General features: G+C 40.2%; 1 protein-coding gene across 4 annotated transcripts in view; it reads right to left on the reverse strand.

Moving 5' to 3' along the window:
• Positions 1-2,623: 2,623 nt before the first annotated feature.
• mon2 (MON2 homolog, regulator of endosome-to-Golgi trafficking) overlaps positions 2,624-21,138 on the reverse strand; it is a 39,241-nt gene continuing 20,726 nt past the window's right edge. The window contains exons 14-36 of one of the 4 annotated variants that reach the window (XM_011475887.3): positions 20,953-21,134; positions 20,088-20,200; positions 16,576-16,680; positions 16,267-16,347; positions 16,088-16,161; positions 15,839-15,929; positions 15,615-15,716; positions 14,663-14,665; positions 13,475-13,585; positions 12,505-12,680; positions 12,258-12,420; positions 10,515-10,808; positions 10,235-10,433; positions 9,327-9,970; positions 8,172-8,315; positions 6,724-6,741; positions 6,142-6,270; positions 4,652-4,842; positions 4,503-4,563; positions 4,296-4,419; positions 3,966-4,173; positions 3,428-3,510; positions 2,624-3,309 (exon numbers count right to left, since the gene is read on the reverse strand). In XM_011475887.3, coding sequence (XP_011474189.1) covers positions 3,146-3,309; positions 3,428-3,510; positions 3,966-4,173; positions 4,296-4,419; positions 4,503-4,563; positions 4,652-4,842; positions 6,142-6,270; positions 6,724-6,741; positions 8,172-8,315; positions 9,327-9,970; positions 10,235-10,433; positions 10,515-10,808; positions 12,258-12,420; positions 12,505-12,680; positions 13,475-13,585; positions 14,663-14,665; positions 15,615-15,716; positions 15,839-15,929; positions 16,088-16,161; positions 16,267-16,347; positions 16,576-16,680; positions 20,088-20,200; positions 20,953-21,134 — 3,460 coding nt within the window. In that variant the 3' untranslated portion in view covers positions 2,624-3,145. The remainder of the gene's footprint in view (positions 3,310-3,427; positions 3,511-3,965; positions 4,174-4,295; positions 4,420-4,502; positions 4,564-4,651; positions 4,843-6,141; positions 6,271-6,723; positions 6,742-8,171; positions 8,316-9,326; positions 9,971-10,234; positions 10,434-10,514; positions 10,809-12,257; positions 12,421-12,504; positions 12,681-13,474; positions 13,586-14,662; positions 14,666-15,614; positions 15,717-15,838; positions 15,930-16,087; positions 16,162-16,266; positions 16,348-16,575; positions 16,681-20,087; positions 20,201-20,952; positions 21,135-21,138) is intronic. The other 3 variants (XM_011475888.3, XM_011475889.3, XM_011475890.3) reach the window with 3 other exon arrangements.

The raw sequence follows: 21,138 nt of genomic DNA on the forward strand, positions 1-21,138 counted from the left end.
AAATCAAGCTGGCGTTGTGATCACAGGACATAAAAAAACAGCCGTACTTTAAACAGATTCGTGAATCCCCTCTTTCTGTGATTCCTCTAATTTTGCACATCAGAAATAAACACCCCACATTTGTGCAACCGTGACAATGTGACTTTCATTCATCCAGCCTTTAGATCTTTCTATATTAGATCAGGCTCTCTAAATTAAGCAAGATTACATGGCAAGAAGGCGTGCCTCTGTTAAAGTTAATGATGGAAGGACATCTTGAAATGCATCGTCACACTGATCATTAATATAAAAGTCAGTCTCTGTTAATATTGATAGTGAAGTTCACTCAGAATCAATGTAGTATTGAAGATCATGTGATTTCTAGATGTTGCACTGAGAAAAATATACACTTAGCCACTTTATTAGGTACACTTTGCTAGTACCAGGTTGGACCTCCTTTTGTCTTCAGAACTGCCTTAATCCTTGGTGGCATAGATTCAACAAGGTAATGGGAACATTCCTCAGAGAGTTTGGTCCATATTGACATGACAGCATCACACAGTTGCTGCAGATTTGTCGGTTCCCCATCCATGATTCCAATCTTCCATTCCACCACATCCCAAAGGTGATCTATTGGGTTGAGGTCTGGTGACTGTGGAGGCCATTAGAGTCCAGTGAACTCATTATGTTCAAGAAACCAGTCTGAGATTATTCCAGCTTTATGACATGGCGCCTTATCCTGCTGGAAGTAGCATCAGAAGATGGTACACTGTGGTCATGAAGGGATGGACATGGTCAGCAGCAATAGGCTGTGGCGTTGGAACCATGCTCAACTGGTACTAATCAAGTGACCGATGAGTGCAAGTCAAGGTGATCTCACTGAGTACTTTGTGTTTTCAACTGGATCATTTCTGTGTGAATCAATGATGTTAGAAGACATGACATTGTCATCAAATCATACCGCAAGGCTGTGTTCTACTGGTCTTCATAACCAGATCAGCTTTTTCCCCTTGTTTTTATGGTCCACGAGAACAAATTGTACGATGATGGCCGAGTTGTAATTTCTCCGGTCAGAGGGCACCATGCTTCAATCCAGTCACCTCAAGCTCCTTGAGACTCAAAAAAGGCAACCGCCTACTGCTCCAAAGAACTGACTTCAGCATTTGTCCGACGTTCAAAGCCAACCTCCTCTATGCCTGAGTTCAGAGGAGTATTAAAGAGTCAAGAACTCAAATGTTTACAGTTTTTGTAAAAATTCACAAGAACAATATAATTAGAATCAGGGCTGGTCAAATGCATGAATATTTGATTAGTTAAATATTTCAAGCTGCCATAAGATTGTTTAAGCACAATTAAAGTAACCATTTATTGCAATTTTTTTTAATCATCTTTTGCGATATGACTATTTCACAGCTTGATATTGCGATAACATTAAATTTGAGGATTTTTTGTACAGGCCTAGTTGGAATTATACAAATATACTTCAGGTCTTTTAACTTCATATAATAAACTATTGAAAAACTAAAAAACAAAAACTAATAAATGTATGTTTTCAAGTGAAATAAAAAAAAACTCACTTCCTTTAAGTACTAAAACATGTTTTTATTTAAAGTTTTTCTTTTTTTTATAAACTCTTCATTTTGCAAATATTGGGTTTGTTAAAACTATTTTTTACCATTTTTATCCAAAACCTGCAAATCTGAAATTCAATTTTTTTTTTATTATTATTTTTTTTTAAGATAATGAAACATAATAGTTTAGTGGTAATCTAGTCAAAGGAATTGAAAGGATAGTTGTTAGTGTGAAAAAAAAGGCAGCTTAATCCTTTGTGCAACGTTTGGCTAATATTGAACTGACCTGACTTTAAAACAACAATTAAACTGCAGAAATAACCGCTCACAGAAATAAAGGTCTGCATACATTTCTAATTCCACTTAATTAGATATTTAAAGGCTCAAAATGTCTGTGCTTAAGGGAGTAAAAAGCTATTTACTGTAGATGTGAAATTTCATTCATTCGAGGCTAATTGCCTTCAGAATGAGGTTATTTTTATAATCCATTATTTTAGAGTCCACCACTGCAGGTGAATGTAAAAAACATCTCAGTTATGGTTTTTACAAATTCACGAGTTTTATGTGAATTTTTCTCTCTTTTGTACATGGCTTTAAACATATCAGATTCCTCGTGGATTCAACTTTTGTCCAGTTAAATAAAAAACAAACATTGCAATTAATAATTTCACATAAATAAATACTAAAAGAACATTTGTTTAGAGAAGGCTGGAATTAGGTTTGGGCTGATTTTTCTCTTTACCAAAATGCAGTGGTAAAGTTGCTTCAACAGGTGGTGATGTTGAGTTGTTTTGACGCTTATACAATGTGGTCTTATGAATTTATTAGTAACATTTGAACCGTAATTTTGATCATAAGACCACTAATTATGTGTATATTACATCAATATAGGCAGACAGGTTTAGGTTTCACCCTCCTGTTTCAAAAACAAAAGCTTCTGATTAAAAACTACATTTTTTGTGATAATTGTGTTAAATACCCAAAAGACTCTCCGCTTTTTTGTAGAATTAATAAAATAAAAAATGTAATTTTAATGAACAAAGTTCCACCAAAAAATGTTCCATGGCACAAAGCAGAGTTTTGAATCATCCCATTTATTTTACACTGAAAGGTACATCCATTCTCAGATGACCAGCTAAAGATGACATGGAATGTTACAGTAAGACCTTTCGTTTTTTTTGTTGTTTTTTTTTGCATAAAATCCTCACTGCTGAAAATGATGCAAAAGTCTGAGTGTTCATCTTTGAGATCAAAAAAGCTCCAGATTTTTTTTTGTTTGTTTGTTCCTGAATTACATTATCAGCACGATCACCACATCAACCAGCCTTTTCATGAAAATTAACCACAAAAAAAAGGCAACACTTCAATTTTTCTTTTAATCTCTGTAGTGAACATATGATTGCAGTCTGTATGAAAATGGAGGGAGCTCATGAGTCATTCGCCCCCGTGAGAAGCACACAATGGATTTCAGGGTCATCGCTGTCGTTGCTTCACGTCACGGAGTTCAAACCTGAGCACTTAACAAGCACCCGGGATAAGAATACATATTCTAGACGTCTTCATTATAAAAGCAAAGAGCAGGACGGGGGGCCTGGTCAGGACTCTCCGTTCTGGACTTTGGAGACCGGTGGCTGCATAAAGTCTTTAAAGGGCCCCAGAGCCTCCTTTAGGGCCGAGCTCACCTCAGAAGAGGAGCAAGTAATGCACTCCACCAACGTGGGATACAGGGCAATCACCTGGGCCCACGTGTTCCCGTCCACTGCAGGCAGAATGCAAAAAGAAACACTGTGTTTGATTTGCAAGCATCAATTACAAAGAAAAAAAAAACACTTTGACATATCAGCAGGAAAGACATGAAGGTGACATTTAACACTCACCGTTTTCGGGTTGTGTCTTTTTAAGTGAGTCCATCAAAGTGCTGATTGCCTTCAAGACAAAGATGATCTCTGTCACCTGTTGCCTAAAATGAGAATGGCCAAAGGACTTCATTAGTGACAAAAACACAGATGAGGTCGAATCCAAAAACATGAGCAGACCAGATGAGCATAACCATCATTAGACACAAGTTATTAGCATTTAGAGCAAACAAAGATGGAAAAAAAAGAAAAACTCGTCTGATCACCATCTGGGAAGTATGTTATCAACATAACAATTGATATTTCATGGTGGGATTAAGAATAAGAAATATGAATGTCTCAGGTCAGAGGAGAATAGGCAGATTGAACCAAAATTACAAATGGAATGACCAAGTAAGCCATAAAGAACTTAAAGTACCGCTCCCATCATCTTTTGATATGTTTTAAAAGCGTATGTACAATTTTCAAAAAAGCAATTTGCATTAATCTCAATAAAAACACAATTTTTAAGCTAAATAATTGTACTTTTGCTTTAAATCCCGTTCTTGCTGGGTTGTACCTTGGAAGAGGGCAGCGTCCACTCAACCTCTCATCTTCCACATAGCGTCTTAGAACATCCTGGGATCTCTTAAGGAGCACAGAGAGCGCCATCCGAGAGATGTACCCCTCCTGGGGAGTGGACACCTTGTTGCTGAAGGAAAACTGCAGCAGGGTCTCAAAACACACCTTTGAAAACTCCTCCCGCATCCGCACGTCAATCTCTGCTTCTGTTGAGGAAAAAACCTTTCTGTGTTAGATCTGACGCAGCTATGTTGTATTGGACATTTGAATGGAACCAATGGATTAAAGCTGGGGGTTGATTGTTTCATCTGGGACTTTCAAATAGTACCTGTGAATGAAGGGGCCTGGGAGTGAATGGATCCCTTATTCAGCATAGCCATGATCTGAGCAACAAAATCCTTGGGGATGAAATTAGCGAAGGGTAAAATCTCTGTGCTGATCAGCTGTACCACCTTAAACGTAGAAAGCATCCTTAGTGTCAGACAACCCAAATTCCTCTCATGAATATCCCCAAAGGATTGAAGACGATACTAACCTCTACATCGACTGCTTCATTCTTTTGAAATTCCTGAATGGACAGGTTATCCGGGGGAATGCTGAGAAAGACAAACACCTGCTATGAAGGAATGGATCAAAAAACCTCAGAGGAGCAAAATAAAATGCCTCAAATTTCAGAAAAGGCACCTTTTTGTGAAAAGAAAGTCCTCAAAGGCATTGGCCAGCTCTGGCCACATAGTGTCAAACTTTCCAGACGAGGAGTGTTGGCGCGCGACCGGCAGTCCGATGGACAAAACCTTTAGCAGCGAGGAGACGGCGAGCTTCCACGTGCTCTCCGATGGACAGGCATACTTCAGACCTAAAGGCATTCTCAATGTCTTTAAGTAAAAAGAAAAGACGGAGTGAAACATACACACAAAAAGACGGTCTGCCCATAGCTGTTACAATAAGAGACCAAACACCTACTGTCTGTAATATGGATATACGAAAAGACTTCTTTAAAGTCTTTATCGGTTTTTTTTTAGACGACGAGCATAAATTAAAGTCTTTGCTCTCTGATCCGAGTCGCAGATAATTGTTATTTTATTTACATCATGGATACGGAATCAAATTTCATCCGCCTCAAAAACCTGTTGCCCTTCCGAGGGGAACACAGCAGTCTGGTCAGCTCATCAACCTGCATTTCTACCATTTGTATTAAGATGGAGACAACAGGACAGAATCTTAAAGATTCTCTGATAGTTATTTTAGAACAAAATATGTTATAACAGGCTCCTTTTAATTGTTCTATTTAAAAAGATGGACATATGTTTAAAATGTATTGTTGTGTTCCATATATAGAGGCAACCATAACGTAATTCTATGCATTGTTACTTGGTTTGGGGAGAGTTCACCTATTGCAGATTTTTTTATTGCAATTTTGATTTTTGATTTTTTTTAAATGCTTATTGTGTTCTGCATCCTGATTGGCTGTAGACTTTGTCAATCCAGCAATATGTCTCCTGTACAAAATGTGTTCAGTTTGCCAAATCAACATAAATCTTCGATCACAATCAGATCTTTGTTTTCATTCTACAATACTGGACTTCTTTTTCTGTGAAGGTTTGAACTTTGGAAGTTTCAACAAAACAGAGAGAAAAGTGGGAAAATGTTCATGTCTGTCTGAGAAAAGAGGGGTTTAGGGCCTTAAAACATCTGTAACCTACCTCACAGATTTCATCGATCACGGGTTATTTTTAGAACGTAACTCCCGCGATAAACAAGGGAACACGGTTCTGGGTTAAGATTTGGAAATATCATTCTAACAGCCCCCCCCCCTCAGTGCAGTATTATAACTGTTTTCATGGAAATCAGAACCAATGCAACAAGGTGAAGCGACAGAGAAATAAACTGTCATTTAAATCTGAGACAGAAATAAAAAATCAGTTTGAGTTTGACATCACAGGACGAGCGTGAATGATTAAAACAATCCTCAGGATATAAACTCATAGTCTGTTGTTATTAAACCATCATGTTCACTGCATGTTATTAAACCAACGAGGGAATGGCACTGATGTGTTTTTAAAGGCTTTCTTCTAACGAGAATTACAATCATACTTGTTTTATTTATTTCGTTTTTGTTCATTAGCAGAGTTTTTGGAAACACTAAGCATGAAGCCTGACTGGGACCAAAGTACCTTGATGATATTCTGCAGAACCTTCTCGCTGATGACAGCTTTGTGGCACGCCGTCTTCTGGTACAGGTCCACCACCACCTCCAGGGAGCGCTCAGCGAAGGGCACGTAGTTTAAGGCAACCCATTCCGCCTGCGGAGACCAACACATTTCAAAAGGGCGCGTTAGTCCGACCCGTTTTCAGAACCCGCTGGCAGAACCACAACGAAAGCAGCTCTGAAAGGCACACTTTGTCAAAGCAGTAATGCTCTACATCAGAGGGCCGGTTTGCTTTTAAACGCCAACAACATCACCAGGTTCTTCAAAATGTGCCTTTAGAAGTTAGAAGAAGTGCTAGGACGGTGCATATTAACATCACAGAGTACAGTCAAACGAAAACTGACTCCACGAGAACGGTGCACACAGAGGCATAACCACCAGTTAGTGGCAGGCAGAGAGGGGGAGGAGCATGGAGTGAGTGAGAGACGCCGGTGAGGGCCTACCATGCACACCGATCTCTCCTCTGCTGCTGCAGAGGGTAGGTCATCACCTTTCAGCACAGCTTAGAACAACCAAGGTTGGGCTTAAGGAGATGACAACACTCACCGGTGCAAACAGCTGGATCTAACATGGCATTCCAGAGAATAGGTCCAAGAAACAGAACGAGAAAAGACGGGAATTAAACTATGGCATCGGAGGTGTGTCAAATTTTAGTGGCATGTACGGATGAATTGATTGATTAGGCCTACCTCTAGAGAGAAACAGGAAAACAAGATTCCTACAATAGCTGAGATTAGAGACATTCTGACAGCAGGGGAAGAAGTCCAAAAAGGCTTAGAGACCACCCATAGCATTTGTTTAGCTGGGCGGGAACCCTGCTCGCACGTCTCTCCTCCACAGTTTAAACAGATTCACATAAACAAAAGGAAAGTCAGGCTCAGGCTGCTCACAGGAGGAAGGGGGTTTAGGAGGTGAAACTGCAGCCCCCAAACGTCTCCTCCAAACTACTTTAAGGATTAGAACCTAATGTTAAAAAAAACTGCAGATTTTCTGCTGGCCTGAGTTTGAAACTTAGTAGTACTTTGATTATACCGAAAACAACAAAAAGATGTAATATGAAGATCATTTTGAAAGCTTTTGATCTTTAAAGTTTTGATCAGCTTTACTCGTCCCTGAACTCACCGGTGAGTTTGACAATCACATCCCTATCAATAAAGTTTTCATGAAGGTTTGAAAAAGATTTTGAAATGTTTACTTTAAAACATAAGAGTTATGACACCTAATTTTGGATTAAATCCTTGGAACTTTGGATAATAGTTTAGTGGAGCTTCGTCTACTTTTTCATTTTTTTTTTACCTTGTTTGCTTGAATTTATACAATTTTATTTTATCTCTACATTTTCAATCTTTTGTTAAAAAACGCAAAAACATTCTGAAATCAATGTTTGTGAATTTTACAATAAAAAAATTACCACTGGGAATTGAGTCTTTTGGATAGTTCCAAGTACATTTTAGAATTCTTGTGTAATGTAATCAAAACTATATTAGTAAAAAAAGAATCAGGGGTTTTAGTAAAAATATGGATATTGCCACGAAAAAACAGATAAAGATGAGTTTTTAGAGCAAATTTTAAAGTAAAAAAAGCCCCCGACTACAGAGGAGTCAGTCTTTGCTTCCAACTATTCCATTATCTCTCACTAACTCTTTCAACAATAGTAAAAACAGCCTAAAAAAACCCAAAATCTTTTCATCATTTAACACCTGAGTGGTCTATATTGCTGCAACCTGAGAAAAAGAAAATCCAGTAAAAAACAGCGACTAGCTTCAAAATAAAAAAAACACAAACATATTTTACTGTCACAATGCCAGCAAAATAATATAGAAGAAAGAAAAGCTTTGGTGGAAAAAAATAAAAGATTCATCATGGAGTTTGTAAAAGAACGGACACGTTTCAAACAAAAAAAGGAAAGAGGATGGAATCTGGCCGAAACCGAATCTCGACAAAACTAACTTTAGTGGGAAATCAACTGTTGGCTGTCCGTTTGCGTGCCCCACCTGGTTGTATTTGGCATTGGCCACCAGTTTGGTTTCCATCCGGCCGTACTGGGGAGGCTTACAGGAAAACTCCACAAAAAGCAGCAGCTGCTGGAAGATGGCCGGGTACATGACCTGCAGGTTCTCTGGGCCCACGCAGATGGCCTGCAGCGGGGAGGGAAGGGAGGGACAAACACTGATTCATCCACCGCAGGACTGTTTTTCCCTGAGCTGAGTCGATGCAGAAGGAAGAAATCCTTCAACAATAACACAGAATCAAACATTTAATATATGGCATTAATTAATCTGGGAAGTCTGATTAATTAATCAGAGTTTGATAAAATTAGATAAACATGAGCCACGCGATAGTTGGTGTTTCAGTGTGTGCAATCAGATGAATCAGACTCATTTATGTGTTTTTCATTCAAATGAAAATGATGACAGCACAGCTTCCTGTCTGGCAAAAAAACAGGGAGAGGAGCTTGGGTTGGAGTTCCAGGGTTTCCACTAAAGACCCACTCCCTTTATCATTTGATCAATTGTAAAAGCTTTACCAGTGCTCTTTTAATTATGATTATGCTGTTTTTGGCCAAAATCAAAAATAAACTTTCATTTTCTAGATCATAGGTTCTGCAAAGCAGCAGTAGTTCATTAGAAATTTGCCTCCGAGTTTTGGGCGAGGCTGTTGCCATCGAGCAACCCCGCCCCCTCTCCCTAGTCGTTGCTGAGAGCTTGGAGCAGGGGCGCTTTTTTGTCTGCTTCTGATCTACAAAGATTAAAAAAAAAATAATAATAAAACACTCAGAAATGCATTTTGAAGCTTAATTTTCATAATACATGTCCTCAAATTTGAGAAAAGTGCCACCAGAACATGTTAAAAACACAATTTTCATCAGAGTGGGTCTGTGAAAAGTGTCAGTCCAGCCGTAAGTGTTTAGAACAAGAGCACCAGGAACTAACAATAGGGACACATTTAACTTCTGAAAACTAACTTGATTAAAGGGACGCATAGGCTAATAAAAAGAAGGGGAAATAAAAAAATATTTTTTTATTTGTTTTTGAATTATGCCACCTGTCAGCATCTCCTCTGAAACCAGTGCTGGCTTTTGAAACGCGATATTTCATTAATCTTCATGCTACATTTAAAAAATCCTTTTTGTGTTTTTTTTATTTCACCTTTTGTAGAACATCCAGAGCGGTGAGAACGGCTTCCTGCAGACTCGTGAGCACAGCCTCGGTGAAGGATGGGAGAATGAAGGGGGAGGCGTCGCTGCTGATGGGTACAGACACGGCCCCGTGGAGAATGACCCCCAGCTTTTTCAGATCCTCCATGCTAAAGTTGGCTTTGATGTGCAGGTAGAGTGCTGGGAAAATCTGGATTAGTGCTGTGAGGAACGGCTGGCTGGGGATGAAAGAGAACTTCTCATTCGGGCCACTAGGGGGCTTTGTGCTCTCTGTTCCTATCCGGTACCACGTGTTCCACGCAGACCACCACAGCACCAAGTCATCCAAGGCAGACTCCTCTACTGGAAGGGGAGCCTGCATCTCAGCCCCGCTGTACCTCGTCAATCTCTCAACCAGTGAATCCGAATGCACCAGGGGTCTGCCGGGACCAGACGCCGACAGAGGATCCATGAGGACTGCCGGGACGCCCATGGCGGCAAGAGCGTCCGCTGCTTTGTCAGAGTCTTTAACTGGCGTCACAATCTGTAGGATTTCTTGAAAGCTCTTGAGGGCAGCGAGTGAGACTTCGTTGTTTTTACTGAGAGCCGCGGATTGAATGTGGTTCAGCAGCACCTCCCAGGCTTCAAAGAAGTCCCCTGCAGAAACAGGGCAGCATGAGGGCGGCGAGTGTCAGGACACTGGAAGGAAGATCGTCATTTGCAGCATAGATGGAACAACAAAAAACATTTTATGCTTACTGGAGGACAATGATGCTATACTTAGCCTCCTGTAAGGAGTAAGCTCATACTTTATGATCTCAAATCACCACAGAAACCACATTTTTCCAAAGCAGAATTATGTTACCAACTCTAATGCTATCTTTGTCCCGGCTGAATGAGGGATTTGTGACACACGCTTACCTAATTTCTGGAGAAGATACCGCCTGGTGTTGAAAATGCGAGCCACCCCGGCTAAGGTCATCACCCACGTCTCCGCCCACTGTTTTTCCGCAGTGTCGCGCGAGTGGTGGATCAGAATGTTTCCGCCCCCAGACTCTATCTTCTCCTTATCTGCTGTGGTGGACGATGTTCTCACACAATCCAACAGCTGGAACAACACCTGTGTGTTCCAACCAGATTGATCAATTACCTTCTGCCACATCAACAGGAAAGTCGATGTTTTCTTTGTAGACGCCGTTACCTTCCAGACCACAATATGCCACGTTGGCTGCTGCAGCAGGGTCCCGTGAGCAGCTATAGTGGAGAACAACGTCTGTCCGCCGCTTTTGCGCACTGCAGGCCGCGAGTCGACGCACAGCTCACCCAGTTTGGCGTACAGGCACAGCCACAGGCAGTCAAAAGGAGGAGCGGGGTGGAAAGGCCTGTTGAGAGTCTCCCCTTTCTCCTGGGCCTGCTTCTGCTGAAGCTCCTCCTCCCTCTCCAGCTCGTGTGTGATGGCTTCACCTCTTTGGAAGAAGTAGTCAGAGATATTCCACTTCATGCAAAAAGAGAAAAAAAAAAAACAGGAAAGCTGTAACACAGGAGCTGTTGTCGACGACAGAAACGTACACACCCTCTGTGAACTGCCTCAACCGTTGTGCTATTAATGTCATTCCAACCGATTCTGAAAGCTGAGAAAAGTACAATTTTACGATAGTCGCAGCAGTTCCCGCTGTGTTTTGACAACAGTGACTCACAGGGTCAGCAAGAACGCAACAAAGAGTCGAAGGCAGAAATATAGATGGTCTTTAGCCGTGTTTTGTCAGGTTTGTGTAGTAAAAAAATGAATTAATGTTGTGAAAACATATGTTGAGGTTTTCTATCAGAAGAGGAGAGCTCCGATCAGATATACGGGGGAGGAAGAGGAGTTTAAAAAACAGGAGTAGACAGAGGGTGGGTCGCCATCCCAGGTACTGTAAGTTAAATGTTTGTGTATTAAAAGGTAAATAAGATTAGACTTAGCAATCTAATTTTTTTCATTTCATTTTCCTTTTTCCACTTTTTTGTATTGTTGCATGTCTGTTCCTACAAATACAAGGACTCGTTTAAACAAAAATGCTACTTTATTCTCTTTGTGTTATACATAAACCATCCAGATTTGTCTTTGCATTCAGAGTTCTAACATGGGGAAAGTGTGTTTGGATGTGGAAAGAATGTGAGAATGTGCCTTTAACCGGACAGAAACTACTTCAAAATCTACCATAGGATCAAAAAACGTCCCTTTTTTTTAAAAAATTGCACTTCAAGAAGCTGCAGGGCAAAAATAAAATCATCCAAACAAATGAAATTTATTGTGCTGTTTATTATAGTTAAAAGTCAGTTTTTGTCATCTCAAAAGCTTCAGATCAGTTCACCTAGAGTTTTTATAGGGCAAAACATGGTTAAAGTACAAACCTGTTTTGTTTTTGTGTTGTTATTTCGCATTACTTAATCATCTAGAACATAACAAAAATATGGTTTCTTGAGTGATGTTATAGGTTAAATTTATTCTGGAAAAAGGGGCAAAAGCTTTAGTTCATTAAACATATTTTGAGAGATTAAAGAGAAAAAAAGGTCCAGGCAGACTGTCATAGTGGTTAAAAGGATAAGATATTAATTAAATGTAGGCTTCTGATGTTGAATGCAACCAAAGGAATTTACAAAAATGCTACAAATTTAGGAAAAAAGTAGCAGAAGAGGACATTTTCCAGGACAGCCTTTACCTTGGAATTACTCCATGATTTGGAAGAAGCATCGTCTCTGTAAGTAATTTTTTCCCTTCAGGCTTTAACACTAACTAATCTGATCATTAAAAAATCTGCAAATACAATCAAAGAACGAAAAAAATCTGATTTAGAAACATTAAATTCTGGCCTATTAACATTATTTGAGCTACTAATTTGGTTCGTAACCATGACTGCAGCTTCACCACATCCATTTCTGTTTGCTTGACAAGAAATCTCACCAGCAACCCTATAGATGTGAGGCTGATATTAAGCTCTTGGTTCTGAAGGCCAAAGCTGCCGGCCACATCCACGACAATTTGGAGGCACGTGCAAGGCATTGTGGGAAGGAAGTCTGTCACCACCAACTGCAGGCACTGGAAGGCTGTTCGGATCAGCGACTCTCTGAGGAGAAAACGGCAGTTTGGTTCAGCAAAAGTAAAATGCTGGAGGGTTGGGGCTCCATAAAAAAAAGTAATGCCATCTCACCCTTGGTCGTTCCGGATGGCGCCTATGACACCCAAAACAAGAGGCCAGCCGGGCCCGAGGCCGTCCCCATGGCTCTGCAGGATCTGAAGGACACACTCCAGCTGTTTTTGACGGATGTCTGCATGGAGAACGTTGGACAGTTCCCTCAGCGGGTTCAGCAGCAAAAGCTGTAAACGCTTTGGGTTGAGAAGAGGAAACAAGGTTTAGTGTGAAAAATATAAAGTTTAGAAAAAGAATCTTTTAAATTTGTTTTTTAAATATATTTATGTCTTCAAATGTTATCCCACTATGGTCAGTCAGCATTTTACTCTAGATGATTAAAAAAACTCATTTGTTTCTACTCCTAATTTAAAAGACCCTTTCAGAATTTTTTTAACATGTTCTTGTAGCCTTTTTCTAATGATGGAGAACAGAAATTGCATTCTGAGTTTTTCTTTATTCAAATTGTTGTGAATCAGGAGCAGACGGGGAAAAAAACTTTGGAAAAAGCTCGTATTTGTGACGTAGAAAACAAGCTGGGCAGGCCATCAGCTCCCTGCTCCACTCCACAGCTGGAGGAGAAGAGAGGAAGGGGGCGGGGTTGCTCTGTGCCAACAGTCTCACCCTTAACTCAGAGGTGAATTTCTAATGAACTTCTTCTGCTCTGCAGATATTATGTCCTAAAAAACGACATGACCCTAAAAACAGCATAATAATCATTAACATACCACTGGGAACGCTTTGAAAATGGATCAAAAGATGATCAGATAGGGATTTAAAAAACGCTACTGATATAGTGATGTTTCTAATTAATTGACTACTGTACATGTTGGCTTCAAATACAAGAAATTTTACAAAATGACTTGCATAACATGTCAGTTTCATAAAACACTCCAGTCTTGTGCTTTCAGAAATAAATAGGGCTTAAGAAGGGGGGAAACGGTCGCCATCTTTGATAGCAGCAGATTCTGCATTTTTAGGTTTTACCCACCTGGTTCTGAGCCAGAGGAGGGTCGTGTTTGTATGCAAGTCCAGCTTTGATGAGCGCCGTCAGAGCCTCAGCTCCCCACTCTCTCATTCTGGAGTTTGGATGCTGACACACCTGAAGAACACAACAATGCATGTAGACGTTCTTGCAGTGACAGATCTGACAGGTTCCTTTCATATTTACAAGCAGTAAAAACAAAGAGAATGTCACAGTTTGGGGTGGGAAACATTGATTCCTTTTAGACAGTATTGTGTAATCATGGAAGCAAAAGTACAAGTGAAAAGGCAAAGCTATGCACAGTAGAATAGCAAGACTATACAGACTTCATTTTAGACATTACTTCTTCGATTATATAGATGATAAACCTTTTTTGTTTCTAAAACATAGCTATAAAGTAAATCTTAAAGAGCAAGTCTCATGCTTTAAGTTTTGAGGGAGAAGCCCCCGGCAGAAATTTCTCATATTTGAGGTCATCAGCTGATGCCACACAAGAAATAAACCTGCTGCACACATAGATCATTTGTTTTTCTGAGCGAACTTTAAACTCGCAGTAATCTACTAGCTGTGTAATTACAGAGCTTTATTCATTCAGCTTAATAAATTCAAACAGCTTAATAAACACTTGATGATCTTTTTCTTTTTTACGATCTAAAGACTTTGTGAAGTCACGACTTTTTTAGTGTATTTGTGCCATTATTGACGTGCTTCTTCAACTACAAATGTGTTTGAAATCAAAATGTGATGAATTCAACCACTAAAAAAAGAACATAAAATCATGACTATCGTGAAGGAGATGTAACCTCACAGCTTTAGGACCCAGATGATACTGAAAGCGTCACATTTTCGATCCCAAACTTCTTTCCAATCAAAAAAAACAAAAACCTACAACAGCAGCTTCACACGTTTAACAGTAAAGCTTTGAATTTGAACAAGAGATGAACTGCACGTCATCAGAGCATATTTTGCAGGGGCAGCTTCCGATTTCGCTTCTGTGACAGATCAGGCTCGACATAAAAAAACAAAAAAGAATGGAGAATCAAACAGTGACAGCAGAGCAATGGACACATTCAACACAGCGGTGCCTCATTTGAAACGAACGAGTGCCAGGCTGCAAGGGAACAGAGAATAACCAGAAGCAAGGATGAAGACATGAGATAGCTGGTGTTTACGGCTGTCGGAGTCTGAGCTTACCTTCTGCAAAAACAAGCAGGTGTGCAAAAGAGAAGGAAATAAAGACAGTGTGAAGAAAAACTTCAATCGATCTCTATTACAGGCGTTGACTGTATAGGAGAACTGGACTGAGGGAGTCTGACGTCACTCATAGAAAACAACAAAAATGAAGTCAATTCAGTCGCAGTTGGATCACTGGTTCGAGTCAGACTGAGTTAACATTTTTATGGAAACCATTTGAAAGTGGTCTCTGGAGAATCTGTCAATCAAATACTTGGAATGTTCGACGTGAGACCACATAATTTTACTGAGGCATCTGATTGGCCAGATTTTAACTTGAATAACTTTCACTACCGAAAAACAATCAAGAACATGTTAATAAAAGGGATCAGAGCAAGTATAGTTACTCTGACAAAAAGAATGAGTAATTGCAGATTATTTTTCTATAAAAGGTCCTGTTTGGAACGTTAGGGGGAGGAGCAACTCAGTCCAGTTCTCATATACAGTCAATGATTACAGGTAATTAAGAGAAAAAATATTTTATATACTTATGCTACAGGTGTTTTACGTGTTTCATATTTATGCAGGCACCTAGAAGTTTACCTTACCTTTATTCAGCAACGTTACTTTGATGTTTTTTACAACATTTAATGAGCAAAGTTGCTTTGTTTTTTGTTGCTTTGTTTTAAATGCCCACAATTTGTTGTTTTGAATCCCTTTGATAAGCTTTATTTTTGTAAAGAAAAGAATGGAATTCCAGACTGCTTCTAAAATGTACACATTTTGGTCAAATAGAACTTAGCTGTAAAACTTTTTGTCCTGAAAACATTATTAATATAATATAGCTGGAACTGTTGTACCATCAGTGTCTTCAACGGCTGATAAAATAAAAGTGAACCGCAGGTTCGCTTTTAGTTTTTTTTTTAATGACATAACTTTATAAGGTATCATAGGAGTGTTAGATGAAGGTTACCTCTAACAGATGGCCCGTGAGGGGTCTCCACAAAATCTCTATGCGATCCATGTTGACCAGGCCTGTTTCCAGCAGCTTAGCAACCGCAAACAGAGATGGTTCCTGAGAAATACCCAGAAAACAACAGCTGTAGGAGAAAACTTTATCTAGACTGCACCAAAATGACCCTTTTAAATGGATTAAATCAAAACAAAGAATTTCTGTTGGAAGTAGAAAGTATTTACCTTGTTGTTTCCATAAGCCATCTCCATGGCCTCCAGTGAAAGGGAGCAGAGTGCGTTGATCAAATGATGCAGGGACACATCATCCAGATATCTGAAAGAAAAGAAGAAAAAAATCAACTTCAAAGGAACATTATTAAAAACTTAACACTCAAAACTATAGGAATTGAATGATTCACAGGAATCATTCAATTCCTGTGAATCATCCCTTCCCAAAAAAACAAAAAAAGGACATGAAGGACAGATCCTCACTGTGAGCTCTCAAACAGTCTTGACAGGATGTTGGAGATGACCGGCAGGTCTGTCATCACTGCTGTGGTCAGCACCTGATCAAGCCGAGAACAAACAAGTCATCTCCTTCCAGAGTTACCTTTGAGGCAAAAAGCGCAAAGCAGTTTTTTTTGGAAAACAAACAAAAAAGAATAACTGACTGTGCTGGGTCCTTCCACAGCTCGACCCGGTTTCAGAGCACCACCCACAGCGGGCTTAAGCCCCAGAATCCAAACCAAATGCTGCAACAGAAACATCATAATGTCAGATTGTATTCTATTATATAGGTTCCGATTTAAACTGACGATTGTTATTGTAATGTGTGTTGCTGTCATTTTGATTTTTGATAGTCACTCATTCCAAGTGCTCCTCTAAGCTCTGGAGTAGTATACATGGCAAGAAAATGCATTGATCGTCTGACTATGTAAAGCAGAGCTCACACTTGGTGTGCTGGTTGGTGAATGAAGTACCTGGAGTGTAGCCAGAACCAGCTGCCAGGAGGTGCCCAGCACGGCGCCATGGCAATGGGCCAGGTTCAGCAGGGTTCTCATGCACTGGATGTTCTTAGCAGTCAGCTGAAAAAGGGAGGCGTTTTACAATAAACCCACATTTATAGAAATTCAAGTTTTTCCAGCTGAATAATTCAGTTAGGATAAAGAAACTAAACCCACTCACTATAAAAAGATGCTTAAGGAATAAAACAAGTAAACTGAGACCCACATGCTTTTTAGAAAAAGCTCATTACAAATCACTCTGAAACTATTTAATCTACATTATCTGAATTAATGAACAAAATGTATATTTAATTTTGGTTAATTTTTTTAAACATAACTAGGATTAACTGCTGTTTAACCTTATTATGGATCTATTTGTTGATTTCATGACGCTATTTTGACACACTTATATTCTTCCCTTAACCCTTATGCTATCCTAGGCACTTTAACATTGGGAGTTGGGTCATCTAGACCCACTAGACAGTGCACTAAACCTTTTTTCTTAAATGATTTGTGATCTTCACTGGTGTCCATGGATTACATGCAACCCTCTTCACCTTTATCCACCTTTATCATGGTAGGGAGAACACGTCAATGTGAGGATTGGGTCATCTGGACCGCATAGGATACCACAAGGGTTAAGCTACCTTCACAGCGCCCCTGACGACGCCTGTTCTTCGCCAAGCGACCACTTCCAATGAAAAGTCCATGTAAACGGGCGTTCTAGGTTTCCATCTTCAAAACTCTCCCATTTAAAGCATCGCTCTCGCAAGTTTCTACGACTGTCTATGGGCGCTACGTTCAAAACACGTGGCCACTGCGTTGAAAGTTAAAACAGGTTGAACTTTGACCAATCAGGGACCTGCATTTGTTAGTGATGTTTGGATGGCGTCTCCTATAATTCACACTAGGCCTGCACAACATACCGCAAAGTTATTGTTATCGTAATATCAAGCTATGTAATATGCACATCATAAAAGACGGAGAAAATTGCAATAAATGGTAAACCTTACAGTGAGGTCAATAAGTATTTGATCACCCTGTGATTTAGCAAGTTCTCCCACTTAGAAAACATGGAGGGGTCTAAAATGTTCATCATAGGTGCATTTCCACAGTGAGAGACAGAATCTGAAGAAACATTCAGAAATCACGTTGTACGATTGTTTTTAACAAATTATTTGCATATTACTGTTACAAATAAGTATTTGATCACTTGATAATCAGACAGATTTCTGACCAGCAAAGACCTGCTGTTCTGCTTTTAAATAGTCCAACTCCACTCTGCTCATGATTCTAAATGAGTGGCACCTGTTTGAGGTCGTTAGCTTGCATAAAGGCACCTGTGCAGTAGGGTTGGGCGATGTCCCTTAAATTGGCCATTGACGATGTTTGCTGTCAACCATCGGGATGGACGATGACATCGTCGGGGGGTATTTTTACATTTTTCGTTCTTATATAACTGCTATTCGTTTTTTTGCTTTTTTCATTTTATTTCCCAACTAATGACTCATCCGCGATGATCCAGTATAAACTGACGGAAGTGACTCTAACAAAAAAAGTAACAAACAAAATAGAAAAGAAGTAGTCCGCTCCCGCACTTCACTAGTGAAGTGGACCGGCGGAGCGCGGACTTACAGCTTTGTGTTTGAGGGGAAGGGGGGGGGGTACATGAGCGGTATGTGTGGGAGATTTAAGACTGCGATCCGTCCCGCAGCTCTAGGGGTACAAGCAACCGAACTCAGAACCGGGTCTAAAAGTGTGTGTCAGAGCACAGCTCGGATCGTCAGCACACACAGCGGTTTGAGCTTCAAAGCAGAAATGTCGCTCAGTCCTTAGAAAACATTCAAACAATCACGCGGATTTGTGTTTCCAGTCGTGTCCCGACTAAATAAAGGCTGAGGTTATTCTTACATGTTTACGTGCAGCCAGCAAGCAGCACCACCCAAAGCTAATGTTGTTAGCCCGTGTTAGCATACTGCTAATCCTGGCTTCGTTCAGAAAAAGCACTGACCACACGGATTAAAATTCAAATGATGAGCGAACAGGTGTTTCATAATAACCGTAACATTTTTAAAAGCACGTTTAGAAGATCATCTCGTATTTTACCGAGCTGACATGTCACTGTATATAGCCGCTCGGCGCTGTTTAACATGGTTTTGTATTGAATTGTTACATTCAATAAAGTTTGGAAAAAAAAAAGCCGCTCGGCGGAGTTTATATCCTTCCGTTTTTCAAACCCTACTGCGCATGTGCGAATGATTTATTCCGACGGAAAGTGTGACCTTAGTGAACGGTTTTATATTTTGAAAACATTTTTCTGGGCCCATGTACACGGTTGGATTCTAATCCGACCATTGATCCCATCAAGATATTTTGTACATGTAACCGCGTCTTATGGTGTCGACGCGCAACGTGGCGGGGGCGTGGCATCACGATGGTGGTCTCTCCATCGGGATGTCAGTCACCCATCACGATGGACGATGATATCGTCCATCGGCACAACCCTACTGTGCAGCCCACAATCAGTCAGAAGTCTTACTACCAACATGGGCAAAACCAAAGAGCTCTCAAAAGACACAAGAGACAAAATTGTAGACCTTCACAAAGCTGGAAGTGGCTACGGGGCAATTGCCAAGCAGCTTGCTGAGAAAAGAACAACTGTTGGAGCAATTGTCAGAAAATGGAAGAGGCTCGTGATGACTGTCAATGTCCCTTGGACTGGGGCCCCCTCGCTAGCTCTCACCTCGTGGGGTATCGATGATGCTAAGGAAGGTGAAGAATCAGCCCAAGACTACACAGGAGGAGCTGGTCAATGACCTGAAGAGAGCTGGGACCACCGTTTGACCTCTGTAATTGTTAACAAAGGCTTCTGTACCAAATATTAAAGTTGTTTAACTCAAGTGATCAAATACTTATTTGTCACAGTAATATGCAAATAAATTGTTTTTAAAAAATCATACGTGATTTCTAATGTTTCTTCAGATTCTGTCTCTCACTGTGGAAATGCAGCTATGATGAAAATTTTAGATGTTTTCTAAGAGGGAGAACTTGCTAAATCACAGGGTGATCAAATACTTATTGACCTCACTGCATATGTGTTAAAAACGAGGGTCATTTGGAGTATATTTTTAAACTGTTGCAATGAAATGGGAATGATGTTTTTGGTTATTTTGCTAATTGTTTATTTACCGCAAATGATATTGTTATCGCAATATTAATCTCCAATATCGCGTATCGCAAGTTTTCCTCATATCGAGCAGCTTTAAATCACACAAGTGCAAACTGCTTGAAAATCGCTCATGAAGGAGAAATGATTGATTGCAGTTTCTGCAATTTAATGACACAGAGACTTTCATATATCGGAATAGAGCTGTGAAAGGAAAAGCCTGGATCAAGATTCACCAGATTTGCACTGAGAACTCTCGGGAATGGTTTGTAAGATTTGCTTCCAAAAATCAAAGTTGACCAAAGTGTGTGTGAATCCTTACCACCACAGTGCCCTGGGGCTGAGCGGTGAGCGGCTGCCCCACAGCCACCACCTGCTGATGAGAATCGCTGGAGGGGCTTATGATCTGTACGCTTTGGCCCTGGATCGAGTATGCTGAGGACAACACAAACAAATAAATATGAAGTTGGACAACGACCCAAAACATACAGCTAAGCAACTCAGGAGTTTATTCAAGCAAAGAAGTGGAATATTCTTGAATGGCCAAGTCAGTCACCTGATCTTAACCCAATTGAGCAGCATTTCACTTGTTGAAGACTAAACTTCAGACAGAAAGGCCCACAAACAAACAGCAACTGAAAGCCGCTGCAGTAAAGGACTGACAGAACATTCAGAAGAAAACCCAGCATCTGGTGATGTCCATGAGTTCAAGACTTCAGGCTGTCATCGCCAACAAAGGGTTTTCAACCAAATGACCATTTTGTTTTCAGTTATTTTTTTTTGTCCAGTTACTTATGAGCCCATGAAATAAAGGGATTGGGTTTAAAAAATGCTTTAGTTTTTCACATTTTTATGCAAATCTTTTTGTTCAACCCATGGAATAAAAGCTGAAAGTCTGCACTTCAATGGCATCTGAGTTGTTTGATTTTCAAATTCACTGTGGTAATGTACAGAAACGGAATTAGAAAAAATGTGTCTCTGTCCAAATATGTATGGTCCTGACTGTAAAACCAATTTTAGCAGCATTAAAAGCTAAATGTATGTTTTAAAGGCAGATCAACCCATGAGCAAATGTCTTTTCTTTCTCCTCCCAATAGAAGTAGGAGGATCGAACTGTTTTGGGACACACCCTAAGCAGTTTTCTGTTTTTTTCTTGTACTTTAGATTTCTGATGTGCACAGTTGTACCTTTGCTAGAGAGGTTTGCAGCGCTGCTGCTCAGAACCGTTAGTGCGTAATGTGGCGGCAGAGAGGCTTTACAGATGGCTGTGATGAAGGCGTCTCGGGGCGTCACCAGGCCGAGACGACCACAGAGCGAAGCCATCGTCAGCTCCGCCTTCAGGATGTTCTCTGTGGCTGCCTCGTCTGTGCTGA

Source organism: Oryzias latipes, chromosome 6, assembly GCF_002234675.1.
Source record: "Oryzias latipes chromosome 6, ASM223467v1".
Classification (NCBI taxonomy): Eukaryota; Metazoa; Chordata; class Actinopteri; order Beloniformes; family Adrianichthyidae; genus Oryzias; species Oryzias latipes.